This window comes from Temnothorax longispinosus, chromosome 11, assembly GCF_030848805.1.
Source record: "Temnothorax longispinosus isolate EJ_2023e chromosome 11, Tlon_JGU_v1, whole genome shotgun sequence".
Classification (NCBI taxonomy): Eukaryota; Metazoa; Arthropoda; class Insecta; order Hymenoptera; family Formicidae; genus Temnothorax; species Temnothorax longispinosus.
In genome coordinates this window covers 16043450-16057417 of record NC_092368.1, presented here as the reverse complement: position 1 = coordinate 16057417, position 13968 = coordinate 16043450, and the positions used below count along the sequence as shown (strand labels likewise).

At 48.1% G+C, this 13968-nt stretch overlaps 1 protein-coding gene across 7 annotated transcripts; it reads right to left on the bottom strand.

The window, feature by feature from the left end:
* Positions 1-10088: 10088 nt before the first annotated feature.
* Positions 10089-13417, bottom strand: LOC139821787 (uncharacterized). Of its 7 annotated transcripts, none has more exons than XR_011734332.1 (3): positions 12705-13417; positions 12510-12646; positions 10089-12424 (listed from the first exon to the last, which is right to left on the bottom strand). XR_011734332.1 is itself a non-coding variant. In XM_071793114.1 (3 exons), exons 1-3 carry the CDS (start codon positions 13246-13248, stop codon positions 11581-11583), a joined length of 636 nt encoding a protein of 211 aa, XP_071649215.1. In that variant the 5' UTR covers positions 13249-13417; the 3' UTR covers positions 10089-11580. The 7 variants fall into 7 exon arrangements, 4 of the variants coding, with proteins under 4 accessions (XP_071649215.1, XP_071649216.1, XP_071649217.1 ...); XM_071793114.1 differs by lacking the exon at positions 12510-12646 and having other exon boundaries at positions 10089-11612; positions 11752-11811; XR_011734331.1 differs by having other exon boundaries at positions 10089-11811; positions 12108-13416.
* Positions 13418-13968: the final 551 nt, after the last annotated feature.

Sequence of the window (13968 nt, the reverse complement as noted above, 5' to 3'; positions counted from 1 at the left end):
ACATTAGGGATCGCTATAGTCGACGTAAAGTACAAGGGAGTTACAAAACGACTTCCGATTATCGTCATCGAAGAAGCACGAGGGCCAAATTTATTTGGGGCTAATTGGCTTGACGCCTTTAATATTAAAGTAACTGGAATTTAAAACGTTGAACAAGAAGCAGCAGGATACGATGAACTCCTGGAAAAATATCCTGGAGTGTTGCAAAAGGATCTCTCTGGACACTCAGGGACTCTGATCAACATCAAGCTGAAAGCGGAGCACACACCAAAGTTTTTCAAGGCCAGGAGAGTACCGTACGGGCTTATCGAGCCGGTAAATGAAGCGCTAGCAGAGATGGTCGATCAGGGTATGCTGACACCGGTCAACCAATCGGACTGGGCCACACCTGCGTTGTTTGTTAAGAAGTCAAACGGGACAATTAGGGTGGTCGGCGATTATAAGGTAACAGTAAACCCTTACATTCGAGAATCCGAGTACCAAATACCAACCGTGGAGGAAGCGATGACGTCACTTAACGGCGGTAAAATTTTCTCGCAAATTGATTTGAAAAACGCATATGTACAAGCAGCTTCGTGTGGATGAAAAAACAGCAAAAATTCTCACGATAAGTAGCCACATGGATTGTTTAATGTTAACGTGCTTCTAGATGGACTGAATATTGCCCCTCGCATCTTCCAAAAATTCATGGTGTCGCGACTGCAGGGAATCCCAGTGTATCGCCTTGTATATAGTGTAGTCGTTAGTATAGTCACTTTATGTTCATGTAGTCGTATATAATTCATACTTAGTTGCATAAGTTATTTGTAATTCTCGCGCGAAACGTCGGCGGATCGCGAGCAGTCAAATCATGCGACTCACCTGTCGGTGCTGCCATCGCCCATCCGCCGACGGCATCCACCTCCCCCTCCCCGGAAAGGAAACAACTACTCGCCCGCAGCGACATGTTCCAGGACCGCGGGGACAGAACACTCTTCGTCAAGCCGCCGGCGGCGGTTCGAGGACAGGAGACGCATCCGGGCGATCGCCCGTCATTTTGTTTTAGCTTTCAATTTTCGGCCACAGCGAGCGATACAGATACTCGTTTATGCCGGCGATCCCACCCGAGACGAGAGTAGAGAGGACAGGGGGAGCGCCCACGTAAGCAGCCAAGATGCCCTTCCCCAACACGGCGGACGAGCCGAGACCGTCCGCAGGACGGGCGAACGACGTTCGGCGAAATGGCGGACCACGTTCGCGGAATAAATATTGATTAGCCCCGGCGACTCACCGAGGCCCGAGCAGTAAGCGATGCGTTGTAGCATAGCGAAAATGTCGCGCGGGAAGAAAATGGCGGACCGTCCGCGAACTGAGAAATGGCGCGACGGATGCGGAAAAGAACGACCCCTGACCACAGGGGAAGACCCGCGAAACGTATTTCGCACGTTAGAATCCTGGTCTGACCACGCGTATAAAAAATGGCGGACCGTCCGGAAATTCCGCAACCGAGGGGTTTGCGGCGAAATAATACGTCCCTGACGTAGGCGCGGGGTCCCTGGATGACACATACGGGGTTGGCGACGCGATGCGGGAGCGTAAACGCGAAATGACGAACCGTCCGCGAATTCGCACCAGGTGCATCGTCTACGGGAGTTAAGCACCCCTGACACCGAGGGGCACTCCACCGAGTCTCCGAAACCGAGTCCCGACGAAAGCCGTCAACCGGGGAACGAAATAGCGGACCGTCCAGAATCTTGCACTAGGTGCGTCATCCTCAGGGAAACAACACCCCTGATGAACGGGGACATCCCAAGGAACATCTGTATCCGGTCGCCGTCGAAATCCGACGACCGGGAACCAAGTTACGGAACCGTCCGCTATCTCGCGACCTAGACCTTGCGACCGCAGGATGTCGCAGCGCGCGCAGCGGTAGAAAGGGTGTCACGGGTCGTGCTGCGCCGTCTCTCCGAGGACGCGATGCGGCAATTCGCACCGCCGGCCGAGCAAAGCGGCGAGTCGGCCCGTAAGGAGGCCGAGAAATGGGCGGTAGAGGTGGACCCGCCCGACGCGATCGTGGATCCGCTACCGGTGATACAAGCGCCGGTAGAAGGGGGTCAGGCCGCGGGGCTTCCGATCCCGATGGATCTGGAAGCGGTGCAGGCCATCGTCGCCATGCTGGAGTCGGAGCAGGCCGCCCGGCCTGACGAGCAGGCGATAGGTGCAGTAGAAGGAGGAACGGACGCGGAGCCGCCAGCAGAGTCCGCGAACCGGGACGACGCGTCCAGTGTCAGCTTCCGAAGCCCGGAGAGCAACGACGAGGACGAGAACGAGGACGAGGGACAAAAGGTCCCTACATAGATTTAAGTAGCGTTACCAGCGTTCCGAGGATGGGGACGCACTTGGACGAACGTCCGTTAAGTTATTTTGTTTTGGTGACCCGCAGGGTCGAGATTTTGTCTGCGACAACACGACCCCATCCGGCGCCATAGTATATAGTTTAAGACAAGTCGCGCAATTGTTTAGTTTCGTTAGTACCGGCTCAAGCCATATTTAGTTCATTTTTTGTTTTACCGTTGAGCGCGCGAACGGTTGAGAGCGCGTAAAACCGCATGGCGAGGCTTGAGCCACACACACTTTCCAGGAAAGGAGAGGCGCCCGAATGGGCGTTCTCCCATATCAAGACGAAGGACCAGCGGAGATCAACAACCGACCACGGCGTACCGACAGACCGTCGGAAATACTCAGGGCGCAGCGGCGCTGAAAACCGGCTCCGGGGAGCCAAGATGGCGGACCGTCCGCAATTTCGTTTAATTAAAGATTCTCGCGTTAATGAACGGTCCCTGATCGAATCGGGGAGCCCGGGAAGCAACCGTAGCTAGAAAAGATCGCATTTCGACCGCGAGAATAGAAAATGGCGGACCGTCCGTAATCTACGAGAAAACGATCGGGGCGTGATATCTCGCGGTGCCTGACGAAACTACGAGGCACGAGAAGGTCACATAGCCGAAAATCGTGGCGATCCGATAACGGATACGCGAGTTAGGGAACCGTCCGCGAGGTTCCACTGGGTGCGTCATCAGCGTGGACAAACCGCCCCTGACGAAAGGGGATGTCCCAAGGACGAGACAGGGCCGATCGCCGTCAAGATCCGACGACCGGGTCACGAGTTAAGGTACCGTCCGGAAGTAGGCACCAGGTACGTCATCTCCGAGAACTGAGTAGCCCAGTCGAGAAGGGAGGGCCAAATTAGGCTCCGTACCGCGCGCCGTCGAACTCAGATGACCGGGAAACAAATTAGCGTACCGTCCGCGAACTCGCACCAGGTGCGTTATCTCCGGGAACTGAGTTGCTCTGACGAACGGAGAGGGCCAAGAGAAGCGCCGTACCGCGTGCCGTCGAAGTCCGAAGATCGGGTCGCGAGATAGAGTACCGTCCGGTAGATCACGACGCGGACGTCATCGCCGAGGAAAGACCTCGGAAAGCGGGATACCAGGTCCCAAGAACACGTCAGGATAGGTCGGCGACGTCGGCAGACGTGGTGCTCGTCACCCGGACGTCTTCCCCGGGGAAGTCGCCCGGAATCATAAAAGGCGTACGAATTAAGCATAGGCGCACAGGTCGGCGTCAACGGCGGACGCATATTCGAAACAGTGGAAAGCCACTACCCTGGCGTCAGGACGGCAGGGCATCGCGAGCGCAACGCCCATGGAAATTTCCACGTAGACCCGCGTAAACACCGGAGTGGAAAATTACCGAGACAAACATGCGCAGTTAGGAAGCTTCTCGAAGGAGAAAGTTGTAGGAAGCGCCGGAGTGGGGGCTAAAGAGCCGATGGTAGGGAGGCCGAGCGAGACGGGCCACTCGAGGCAGTCTCTCGGGGATAGTTCACGGAGCAACACGTAATTTCGCATACACTCTCGTTGTCGCGCTAAGTCCCGCGATCGTAATCCGAGTGCGCAAATCGTAATCTCGTAACTTCCATAACAACCGGGAACGCCCGCGAAACGCGTTAATTATCGCTTTTACATAAGCGAACGGCGAATTAGTGCCGAAAAATCTTGTGCGTCGTAACGAAAAGGGGCGTGTCAGCCCGAACGTGCGATCGTCCGACAGATTGTGTAATTTCGATATTTGTGAACAACTGTGAATGAAAATCAGTCAAATTGAATAAATTATACAATCTTTTGTCAAAAAATTCTTGAAAATTATTCGATTGGACTTACCTTCTGTACCATACCTGATCCATTGGCGTCGATCACTCGAAGTCCCTTGTTGATCCTGGAAGACGGTGGCAGCGGCGATCCTGGACGGCGACGGCGATGACCCTCATGTGGCAGGAACCTGAAAAGAAGAATAATTAGTCTGATTGAAAATTCGATAGATACTTACCTTCTCGGTATATCAGAGGTCAAACCGAGTGGCGACCGTTGAATTCGAGGACACCCCGCGTTGATTCGTGTCTCCCCACGTACCGTCCGGTTACAACCTCTTCTACGGGGAAAGACCGCGGAAACCGCGTTACTAGGTCCCGAATAAAGGTCAGGAGGGGTCGACGTCGTCGGCGAGCCTGGTGCTCTGCACCCGGACGTCTTCCTCGAGGAAGTCGTCCGGAAGGACATTGTACGCGCGGTAATAGACTTGGCGCACAGGTCGGCGTCAACGGCCGGGAAAGATTAGCAGCGGTGGAAAACCACTACCTCGTCACCGGGACGGAGCGACCGCGCGAGCGCAACGCACATGGAAAGTTCCACGGGGATCGACGTAAACGGCGTAAACACCTGCGTGGAAAATTACCGAGGTAATATGCGTAGTTCGCGAAAAGAGAAAGCGGAATAGGCGTTGAAGTGGGGGCCGCCGATACCGATGGTGGGAAGCTCAAGCGAGACAAACAACTCGAGGCAGTCTCTCGGGGATGTTCGTACGAGCAACACGTAATAAGCCTCGCTCTTTCGTCGTCGCGCTAAGTCACCGCGAACGTTATACGAGTGCGATAATTATCATTCGACAACATCCATAACAACCGGGAACGCCCGCGGAACGCGTTAATTGTAGCCTTTACATTGGCGAACGGTCATTTTGGGCCGAAATAACTTCGTGCGTCGTAGAGAAACGGGGCGTATGTGCCTACGTATACGAGCGTCCGACATCTTGTGTGACTTGAACTTTTGTGAACAACCATCACTGGAAATCAATAATATTGAATAAATTAAACATCCTTTTCGTAAAAGATTTCGAAAATTATTAAATTGGACTTACCTTCTACTTACCTGATCCATTGGCGTCGATCACTCGAAGTCCCTCGTTGATCCTGGATTACGGTGGCAGCGGCGATCCTGATCGGCAACGGTGATGATCCAGCGGTGGCGGGAACTGAAAAAAGAAGATTAATTAGTCTAATTAATGGTTCGAGATATCGTTCGATACTTACCTTCTCGGTAGTTCAAAGGTCAAACCGAGTGGCGACCGTTGATTCCAAAGGACACGTAGCGTTGATTCGTGCCTCCAGTAGTACCGTCCGGTTACAACCTAAAGTCAGGTTTATTGTAAAAGGAAAGGGCTTTGTCACAGATGAAGCTATATGAGCTTTATCCTCGTTCCGCGCCTATGTACATTCTCCATTTTGAGCTACCGTACCAGTTATTATTATATCCGAAATCCTTGATAACAACTCCTTGTCTATGAACAATGCGTTTATTGATTCCTCGTATCCCGAGTTCGCGATCGCGAACAAACTGCGCTAGTGAGTTTCGTTGTACATTCGTCGATTTTCCTCCTCGATCTTCTTCTTCTTCACGCAAAGCATTGGCGATATCATCTAATAAAGATTCACTATAAAAAAAATGATCAAAGTATATAAAGTAACTGCTTTCTTCGATTTCATCGATGTCAATTTCATAGTCCAGTGTCTATGAGCGATTAAATACCATTTCTTCTTGCTCACTGTTATAAAAAATGTTCACGTCGCAACCGATGTATCGCTCTCAAATCGTATACTAATGCGGTTCGATGCGCTTCATCCCTCATTATATACCTTTGCCCTCTCTCTCGCTCCAATTGAATCTTGAAAGATCATTTCTTCCTTTGTTTTACGTACTGCGTCGTAAAAAATAGCGTAAAATTGTTTAGTCTACGCGATAACACCTCCTTTTCCTAGAAAACATTTGCTTACGACGAACGTGTCCCGACAGGTTCAATGCGTTATCGGGTCGATCATCGTCCCGATGACGTCATTTCTTCCTTTGTCTTTTACGTATTGCGTAGATAGATTGGTTTTTATGTATAAATTATGCTATATATTTTTTTTTCTTCGCGCGCATTTCTATTCGAGCCGTATATGCGACGTTCGTCGGAGCATCGGTTGCATGTATTGGCAATCATATATTATCGCATATCATAACATAGAAGCGAGGTGCCGATGTTTCGGTGGATGTTGATTATTTTATCTTACGACTATCAGTTTTATACACCGCCATTATATTTTTCTTTGGCGACTTCTGTAACCGCCATTGAATTCAGTCTCGTCGTGGCTGTGTAGCGCGACTGGAGTCTGTTCTCTTTTATTTGTGAATTTAATTATGCGATGTTTATTGTGTGACCGATTTTACGTGCAATCGACGTGTGACGATTGTTGGCGCTCTTACTGGCTGCGCGCCGCTCGTGCGGGCGCCGTGCGTGTGGGCGCCGCACCTAATGCGCAAATTGCCGCAAATTTGGGCCCGGGGCCGGCGTCGCCCCCTCCCTCTTACGCGGAGGCGGTTATCGCGTCTCGTTTGATGCCTGACGTCCCCCTGCAAGTTGCTCGTGCGGGCGCCGTGCGTGTGGGCGCCGCGCCTAGTGCGCGAATTGCCGCAAATTTGGGCCCGGGGCCGGCGTCGCCCCCTCCCTCTTACGCGGTTATCACGTCTCGTTTGGTGCCTGACGTCCCCCTGCAAGTTTCGGTGGATGTGACCACCGGTCGACGAGTGGTTCGCCGTGTTTAAGGCTACTGGTCCCTGAGCCGAGAACTCTGCGTTGACGGTGGCGCCGTACCGTCGCGGCAGAAATAAGAACTCTCTCCTCTCACTCTCTCCAATGGAGAATTCTGTCTTGTGACATGTTGACAACCTTATTTTAAGTTGCGGTATATTTCTTTATTATTCGCTCTGTACTTCTGCTCTAACGTTTAACGTATTCGTGAAACTCGTAAAATTGACCGTATGGTAAGATTTGCAAGAAATATATATGCGGAAAAAACATTCACCACTCCTTTTGATAGTCGTCAAATGGCTTGTTTTCCGTATGTTTAGGCTTCGTTTTATGGCTGTTTGTTTATTGTCGAGGGAAAAGGATAGTATCCGGTCAACTTTTGAAGTGTGCTGAAACGATCTGTCGTGATTTTTTATTGAAATGTCTTTATTTCGGAAAATACCGCAACTTAAAATTAGGTGTTTTCCTCGCCTCGATAGTAAGAATCCAATATGGCCGCGGTGACTACCCAGGAGCCTTAAGGTGAGTACTTACTATTTTAATCTACCTGTTCCGACAGGTTCGATGCGCCGCCTAGCCCCCGCGGACCCCCCCGCGCGAACGCGACGCGGACCCCCCCACGCGGCCACCGCGGCCCACGCGGACCCTCACGCGGACCGCGCGGCGCGACCGCGACCGCGAACTTCCCCTCCCGCGGACTCGCGGCACGGGTGAGTCATCCCGGTGACTCATCCCGGTGAGTCATCACGGTGAGTCATCACGGTGGTATGCCAAGGTCAACCCCTCCCCTCCCTCTTCCCCGCAAAATCCGATATCCTTGAAATCTGATATCCTTGAAATCCGATATCCTTGTGTAACCCAATACCCTTGTGTAATCCGATACCCCGCCCCTCCCCCTCTTCCTCACCCCTGCGTTATCTCCTTGTAACCCAATACCCCTGTGTAACTCGATACCCCGCCCCTCCCCCTCCCGCGAAATCCGATACCCCCCTCCCTCGGAGCCCCCGGGGTAGAGCGCCCATAGGTTAACTACTGTTGCACGCGGTCAACCCTCCTCCGCGGCGCGGCGAAAATGCGGACCCCCTCCCCGGCGGCGCGACCATAAACGCGAACGCGGTACCCCCTTCCCCTCCCCGCGGCGCCGGAAAAACGCGGTACCCTCCTCCCCCTCCCCCGCGACGCCCGAAAACGCGGTACCCCCACCTCCTCCCGCGGCGCCGGAAAAACGCGGTACCCCTTTCCCCCCCCCCCGCGGCGCCCGAAAACGCGGTACCCCTTCCCCCTCCCCGCGGCGCCCGAAAATGCGGTACCCCCCGCCCCTCACCCCCCTAGATCCCATGAGTTGGGTTAGAATCCGCCTAGCTTACCTACTCTAATTAATTGACATATTGTTTGGTTGGGCTTTTGCAGCTTCAAAAATATTTAAATGATTGGTTACATCGGTGATAATACTGATCATCGGTGAGAACACCTGCAGCGTAAGCCAATCAAATCATTTCAGACGCTATTTCACGTCATTATAAGGTGCCAAGCCAAACGTAAATGATAATATGTATGTTTAGTGACATTTGTGTATTTGCGGACGATCGCCGAGTATAATATTCTTCAACAATTTAACCGGACATGACCGGACGGATAGAAAGAATTGATGAAATTTAGGTAAGGTAAATTCTACTTAAAGTTACATCGTCGCTTTATAAAGTTATTTCATCGTGCATACCGTTACACATTGGTTGATCTATTTGGTTAAAATTGTTTATGCAAAATTTTACGAAATACGACCACAGGTATACTGCACAGAGAGAATTTTTTGTTATATTTTACCGTTAAATTCACTACAAACTTAGGACAATTTGGCAATCAAGAATATTTTAAAACATACAAAAAACTTTGTTTTACAAACAACGTGATAAAAATTGATTAAGCAGATTGGTAATTGTTGAAAAATTATTGAAGTTTTCTAGATATATTTTAGTAAAATTAATCAAACATATTTTATATTGTAATAATATAATAGATATTAATATTTTTTATTATGGTAGATATTAATCAGAATAGCTCGTATAAAATTCGTTCTGGACGTTCTCGTCCTTTTGTTTAGAGCGCAAATAAATTAGCGGCATATGCACGCTCGTCTGCAAATCCATGGAGCAAGTAGGATGGACCTCCTCTGGTTGGAGGATATAGGCCGGTATTCATAATCAGATCTTATTTCAAGACCGTCTTAAGTAATATCTTAAGATGCTAATACGGCTCTGTGATTGGTTAATGACATCTTAAGATTGTACTTAAGATGGTCTTAAATATAAGAACCGACTATAAATACCGGCCAAATAGATTTCCTGTCTATAACGCAGGAAGCGAACGCTCTTAAGGATTGGATGGAGAGGCTCACCTCTCACCAAGAGGCTGTCATTGAACGAAGAGTTTGACGCTAGCACCGGAGCGAGTCTCTTGCGATACTTTTCACAACATTATATATGCGTTATAAACTTACAAAGAAAGCGAAAACGATTATTAACTTTTTTCGATAGTCGAAAAATTTGTTCTGCGACGGTAGTTTAACTCAAATTAAGGCAAGCAATTTATAATATTATCAATTAATATATCAGATGTGAGAAGCATCAAATTTTAATTCCGCATAATCTAAAACTCGCAACATGCTAAAGACTAAAAAATATGGTCGGCTATCTGTCTTATTTTTGATGGGGCAATGTGTTCACACATTTCAATGACGAATTGTTCTTTTATACAAAGATAATTAAGATAATGGTGCGTAACTACAAAAGAAAGACGAATAAGGTAGACATATTTAATAAAATTATACTAGAGTGGTTAAAAGAATAAAAATCGAGCGAGAATCTTTTCGCAAAAATAGCGTTAGAATTCGGAATAAATGTGCGGACTCTTACTCGCTACTGTAAAAAAAGAGATCTACGAACAGCTACTTGATCCTACGATTCAAGAATCGTTTTCATATCGTCACCAAATTTTCATTTTAAAAATACACGTCAAGTAAATATATTATTATTTGTCTTAAATTATTAGCATTTTCTATTTCAAACGCTGCTGAGAAAAAAGTAAAGGCTTTAAATGTCAAAAAAAGGGTTAAAAAATTGAGGGGACAAAAGAAACTCACCACATTGACTTTGCAACGGACTCAATATCAATTTAATGCCACCGGATATAAAGAAAAGTCAGCTCCACGCAAGAATTCTATCAGAAAGTATTATTGTTCTGACTCTTTCGACTAGGCAGTTTTTTCCAATATTATATATTAATGATAATGAATATTTTTCGCAATAAATCTTCACAGTTAGATAGTTAAATCGAATTGAGAGGTTTAATTACAGGGAAGGAGAGAATTTTACTACCCCAACGGGAATTGTGTTGTAAATCTGACAAAGTCGGTGACAATTTAGTCGGTGCGCAGTTTACTAAGTTGGAAAAGATATGTGTAATACACAAAACATATAATTATTAGGCTACTAAAATCCGAGCTCGGATCGTAAATGGCGCTTTAATCTAATTTGATTGTATATCATAACGGTCGTATATTTCTCTTATTATTTATTATATATTAATAATAAATAATAGTATAAATAAGTATAAAAATTAATGTAAATAATATGTTTTTTATTATGTGGGCAGATAGCCCCTCGAATGTGGCCAGATAGCCCCGCATACGGGGCCATCTATCTACGCTCGACTTGCCAACTTAAAAAATTCATCTCTTTAAAATGTTAAAAGATGAACGATTCTAATTACGTTTTTTTATTAATAGAAAGCTTGAAAGGTTACACCATTAAAATGTTCAGCCAAATATTTTTAGTTTTTCAGTAAAAAACTTTAAAAAAACGTAAATTGTAGACAGACACTCCCCTACTCCATGATGTGGTAAATAACATAGGGTAAAGGTGTTTAATGAGACAGGTGCCCAATATGAAACCCTAAGCTATTTTACAAACGCGACTACTTTTTTTTATATATGTTACCTTCGTAGTTCTCGACGGTGTCATGTGCTCAACGTTTCATACAATTGCATTATATCCATGTATTGTTGTTGCAGCTGTGCGTCGCGCATGAATCGTGCCTCCATGCGCGATAGTGACCGAAAAGCGGTTCTACGTATCCCTGAGAGATCTGGCAGAGTGCTTCTCAGTGAAAGCCGGACCGTGTACTTGCCATTGAAGAACCGGGAGTGAGAAGATTTGAACAAGTCCTCGCATTATTCGTCTGAAGTAAGTGGAACTGCCACTCAAGCCAATTTCTCCTGCTCCAAAAATTGTCTCACTATGGACGTAAGTGCGTCTTCGGATACGCATTAGTAGATCGAGGTCCGTGCAACAATTTTGGTGGTATTTGCAATGCCCGATATGAGCCATCCTTATATAACGTTTTCTTCTGTGCCACAGATTCCCGCGGGCCACCCTTCCGCAATCTGTCCTGCAGGATGGACGCATAGATCTCCGCTCCAAGCAGCAGGTCGATCAGCTCGTTAGCGTTGTACTCTGGATCAGCGAGTGTTAAGCCTGTCAGGTGAGCCCATGGCTGGTGGCTCACTTTTGTCGCGCCGATATATATGCGGTCAGCCGGGGTAGAATGAGCGCGTTCACCGACATCGCGGTATCTTCGTTAAGGGGGCATATACAATACCTTTCTCGGACTAAAAAAAAAGTATATTTCATGATTTTTTCCGGCGAAAGTATAAAAGATACGAAAATCGAGTTTTTCGCAAATGAAAGTACGTATTTTAGAATGCATTTTCTGATTTTTGTTTTTTATTTACGATGAAAAGTACTTCCCCTACAGCTCCACGCCCTGGGCCCTGTATGTTTTTGCGGCGGAATCTCCGAGCTGGTTCATCTGAAGACAAAAAATCAAAAAAGTTTTTAAAATTTATGATATTTTCTAGTTCCTATCGGATGGGATTTCCGAAATTTTGATTTTTAACAAAGTGGCGGACTTCCAAACTTAAGACATCGATATATTTCGTAACTGTCGAAACTGTAGCTACACCACTAGTAAATTTATTCGATTGTCTCGTTGGAATTTGTACCTGTTCAGGATAAAGTAAAACACAACGCATAAAAGGCAAATAATAGATAAAATAATGTCTCCTATCTCCTATATGTACTCTCACACACAACTCTCACACAAACCCCGCATTGTAGGAACCAGATGCATCACCGCCGCTGGGCCCTCCGCCGGGAGCAGCGCCGTCAGCTCCAGGGAATCCACCAGGCATACCGCCGGCACCCTGGTAGAGCTTCGTAACGATGGGGTTGCAGATGCCCTCGAGCTCCTTCTGCTTGTGCTCGTATTCTTCCTTGTCGGCCAGCTGGTTCGCGTCGAGCCACTTGATGACATCGTTGCACTTGTCCAGGATCGTTTGCTTGTCCGACGCGCTGATCTTGTCCTTAAGGGTCGGCAGGAGACACGGTGGAGACCTCTGTCGGGTTGCCTTAGCTGCGAGTGGCTGCCAGTCCGTATTTTATTTATTATAAATTTTTAAGAGCAAAAATGCAAAATTGAGCTCTTTAGCGTACTATAGATGAGCTTACTGATTAAGAATATCCTAAATTGAATAAGATTTAGGTAATTATGCAGTTTAAAGGAAGCACCTCCGATGACCTTGACCTTGACATGTTGTCAAGGTCACCCTCCTGAGTGACCTTCAGAAGATTTTAGCCGTCGCTCGCTATTCGTTAAAAAGTTATTAAGTTATTATTCGTTAAAGTTATTATGGAATCGCTTACGCATTATGCGTTGTGCCGAAGTGTGTGCTCCCCGCTTTAAGCGGGAGTGGCCGGACCTGCAGCTCTCGACGCCGTCGCAGCCGGCGTATCGCTCGCGGAATCGCCTCTCGTTCAAAAGACGACCATCCACGCAATCGAACGAGCATTCCGGATTGTTCTCCTTGAGGAACGGTGGCGGGTTGTCATTGATGCTTTGCGGGAAGAAGCCCTCGGTCCGGAACGTGTCGTGTAGCAGCTGCTGCTGATGCACGCTCCTCGGTGACGATCTCGTCGGCGACCGTTCGATGCTCATGTCGTATCTTCCGTCTTGACTGGAGAACTTTCCGCTCTTAGTGTCCTCGATATCGCCGACGTCCTCCCAACGATTTGGACTGCCGACGCCGCCGAGCCATCCTTCGACGGTGGTCCTGGCCGCGGCCAGGGCGATGTTCCTGGCCGTTTCGTTTCTGGCGCAGAGCGGCGCCAAAAATTTACTGACAAGCTCGACTTCGTCGCCCTTGGTGGAAGCGCCGCTGCCCGATGAACTGCTCGGCTCTCGGTACATCTCCTTTTTTCCCGTATCGTCGCGCACGTTGTTTTCCTTCCGCCCGATCCTTGCGAAATCCTTCTTTCGTTTTCGAAAGCAATCGCGCTGAGTATCGAGACGCCCCGCTTAAAGCGGGGAGCACACACTTCGGCATAACGCTAAGGGTCGATTCAGACACAGCCGTGCCGTATCCGTACCGTGCACGAAACAGAAACATCAGACAAGGATACCTATTGTCTCCATCCTTGTCTAATGTTAACGATACGGATACGGTACGGGTACGGCACGGCTGTGTCTGAATCGACCCTAATGCATAAGCATAAGAAAATTGATTGGTCCATACACATGTGCATAATTAAATAGACCAATCAGTTTTCATATGCTTACGCATTATGCGTTGGGTGCGTTCAGCCGTTACTCCGCTAGCCTAGCAATCGTGAGCAGTCGCTCGTTTTCGCTCGTTTCCTCTCCTTTTAATCCATTGGGTCAAAAGAGAGGAAACGAGCGAAAAACGAGCGACTGCTCACGATTGCTAGGCTAGCGAAGTATCGGCTGAACGCACCCGTTGTGCCGAAGTGTGTGCTCCCCGCTTAAGACTTACTCAAACCGACTCGGGTCGCATCATGTATACAGGACTCTAGCATCATTGACGTGGAATACATACATATCTATGTATGTATTTCACGTCCATTGATGCGACCCGAGTCGGGTCGAGTAGTAATCGAAAACGTTTTCGAT

Excerpts from the sequence above, each read along its gene's own strand:
- LOC139821787 (XM_071793113.1), bottom strand. The coding sequence starts at position 13,248 with ATGTACCGAGAGCCGAGCAGTTCATCGGGCAGCGGCGCTTCCACCAAG. Across the intron at positions 11,812-12,704 it reads TTCGGCACAACGCATAATGC|ATGAACCAGCTCGGAGATTC; the intron begins GTAAGCGATTCC and ends TTTTGTCTTCAG.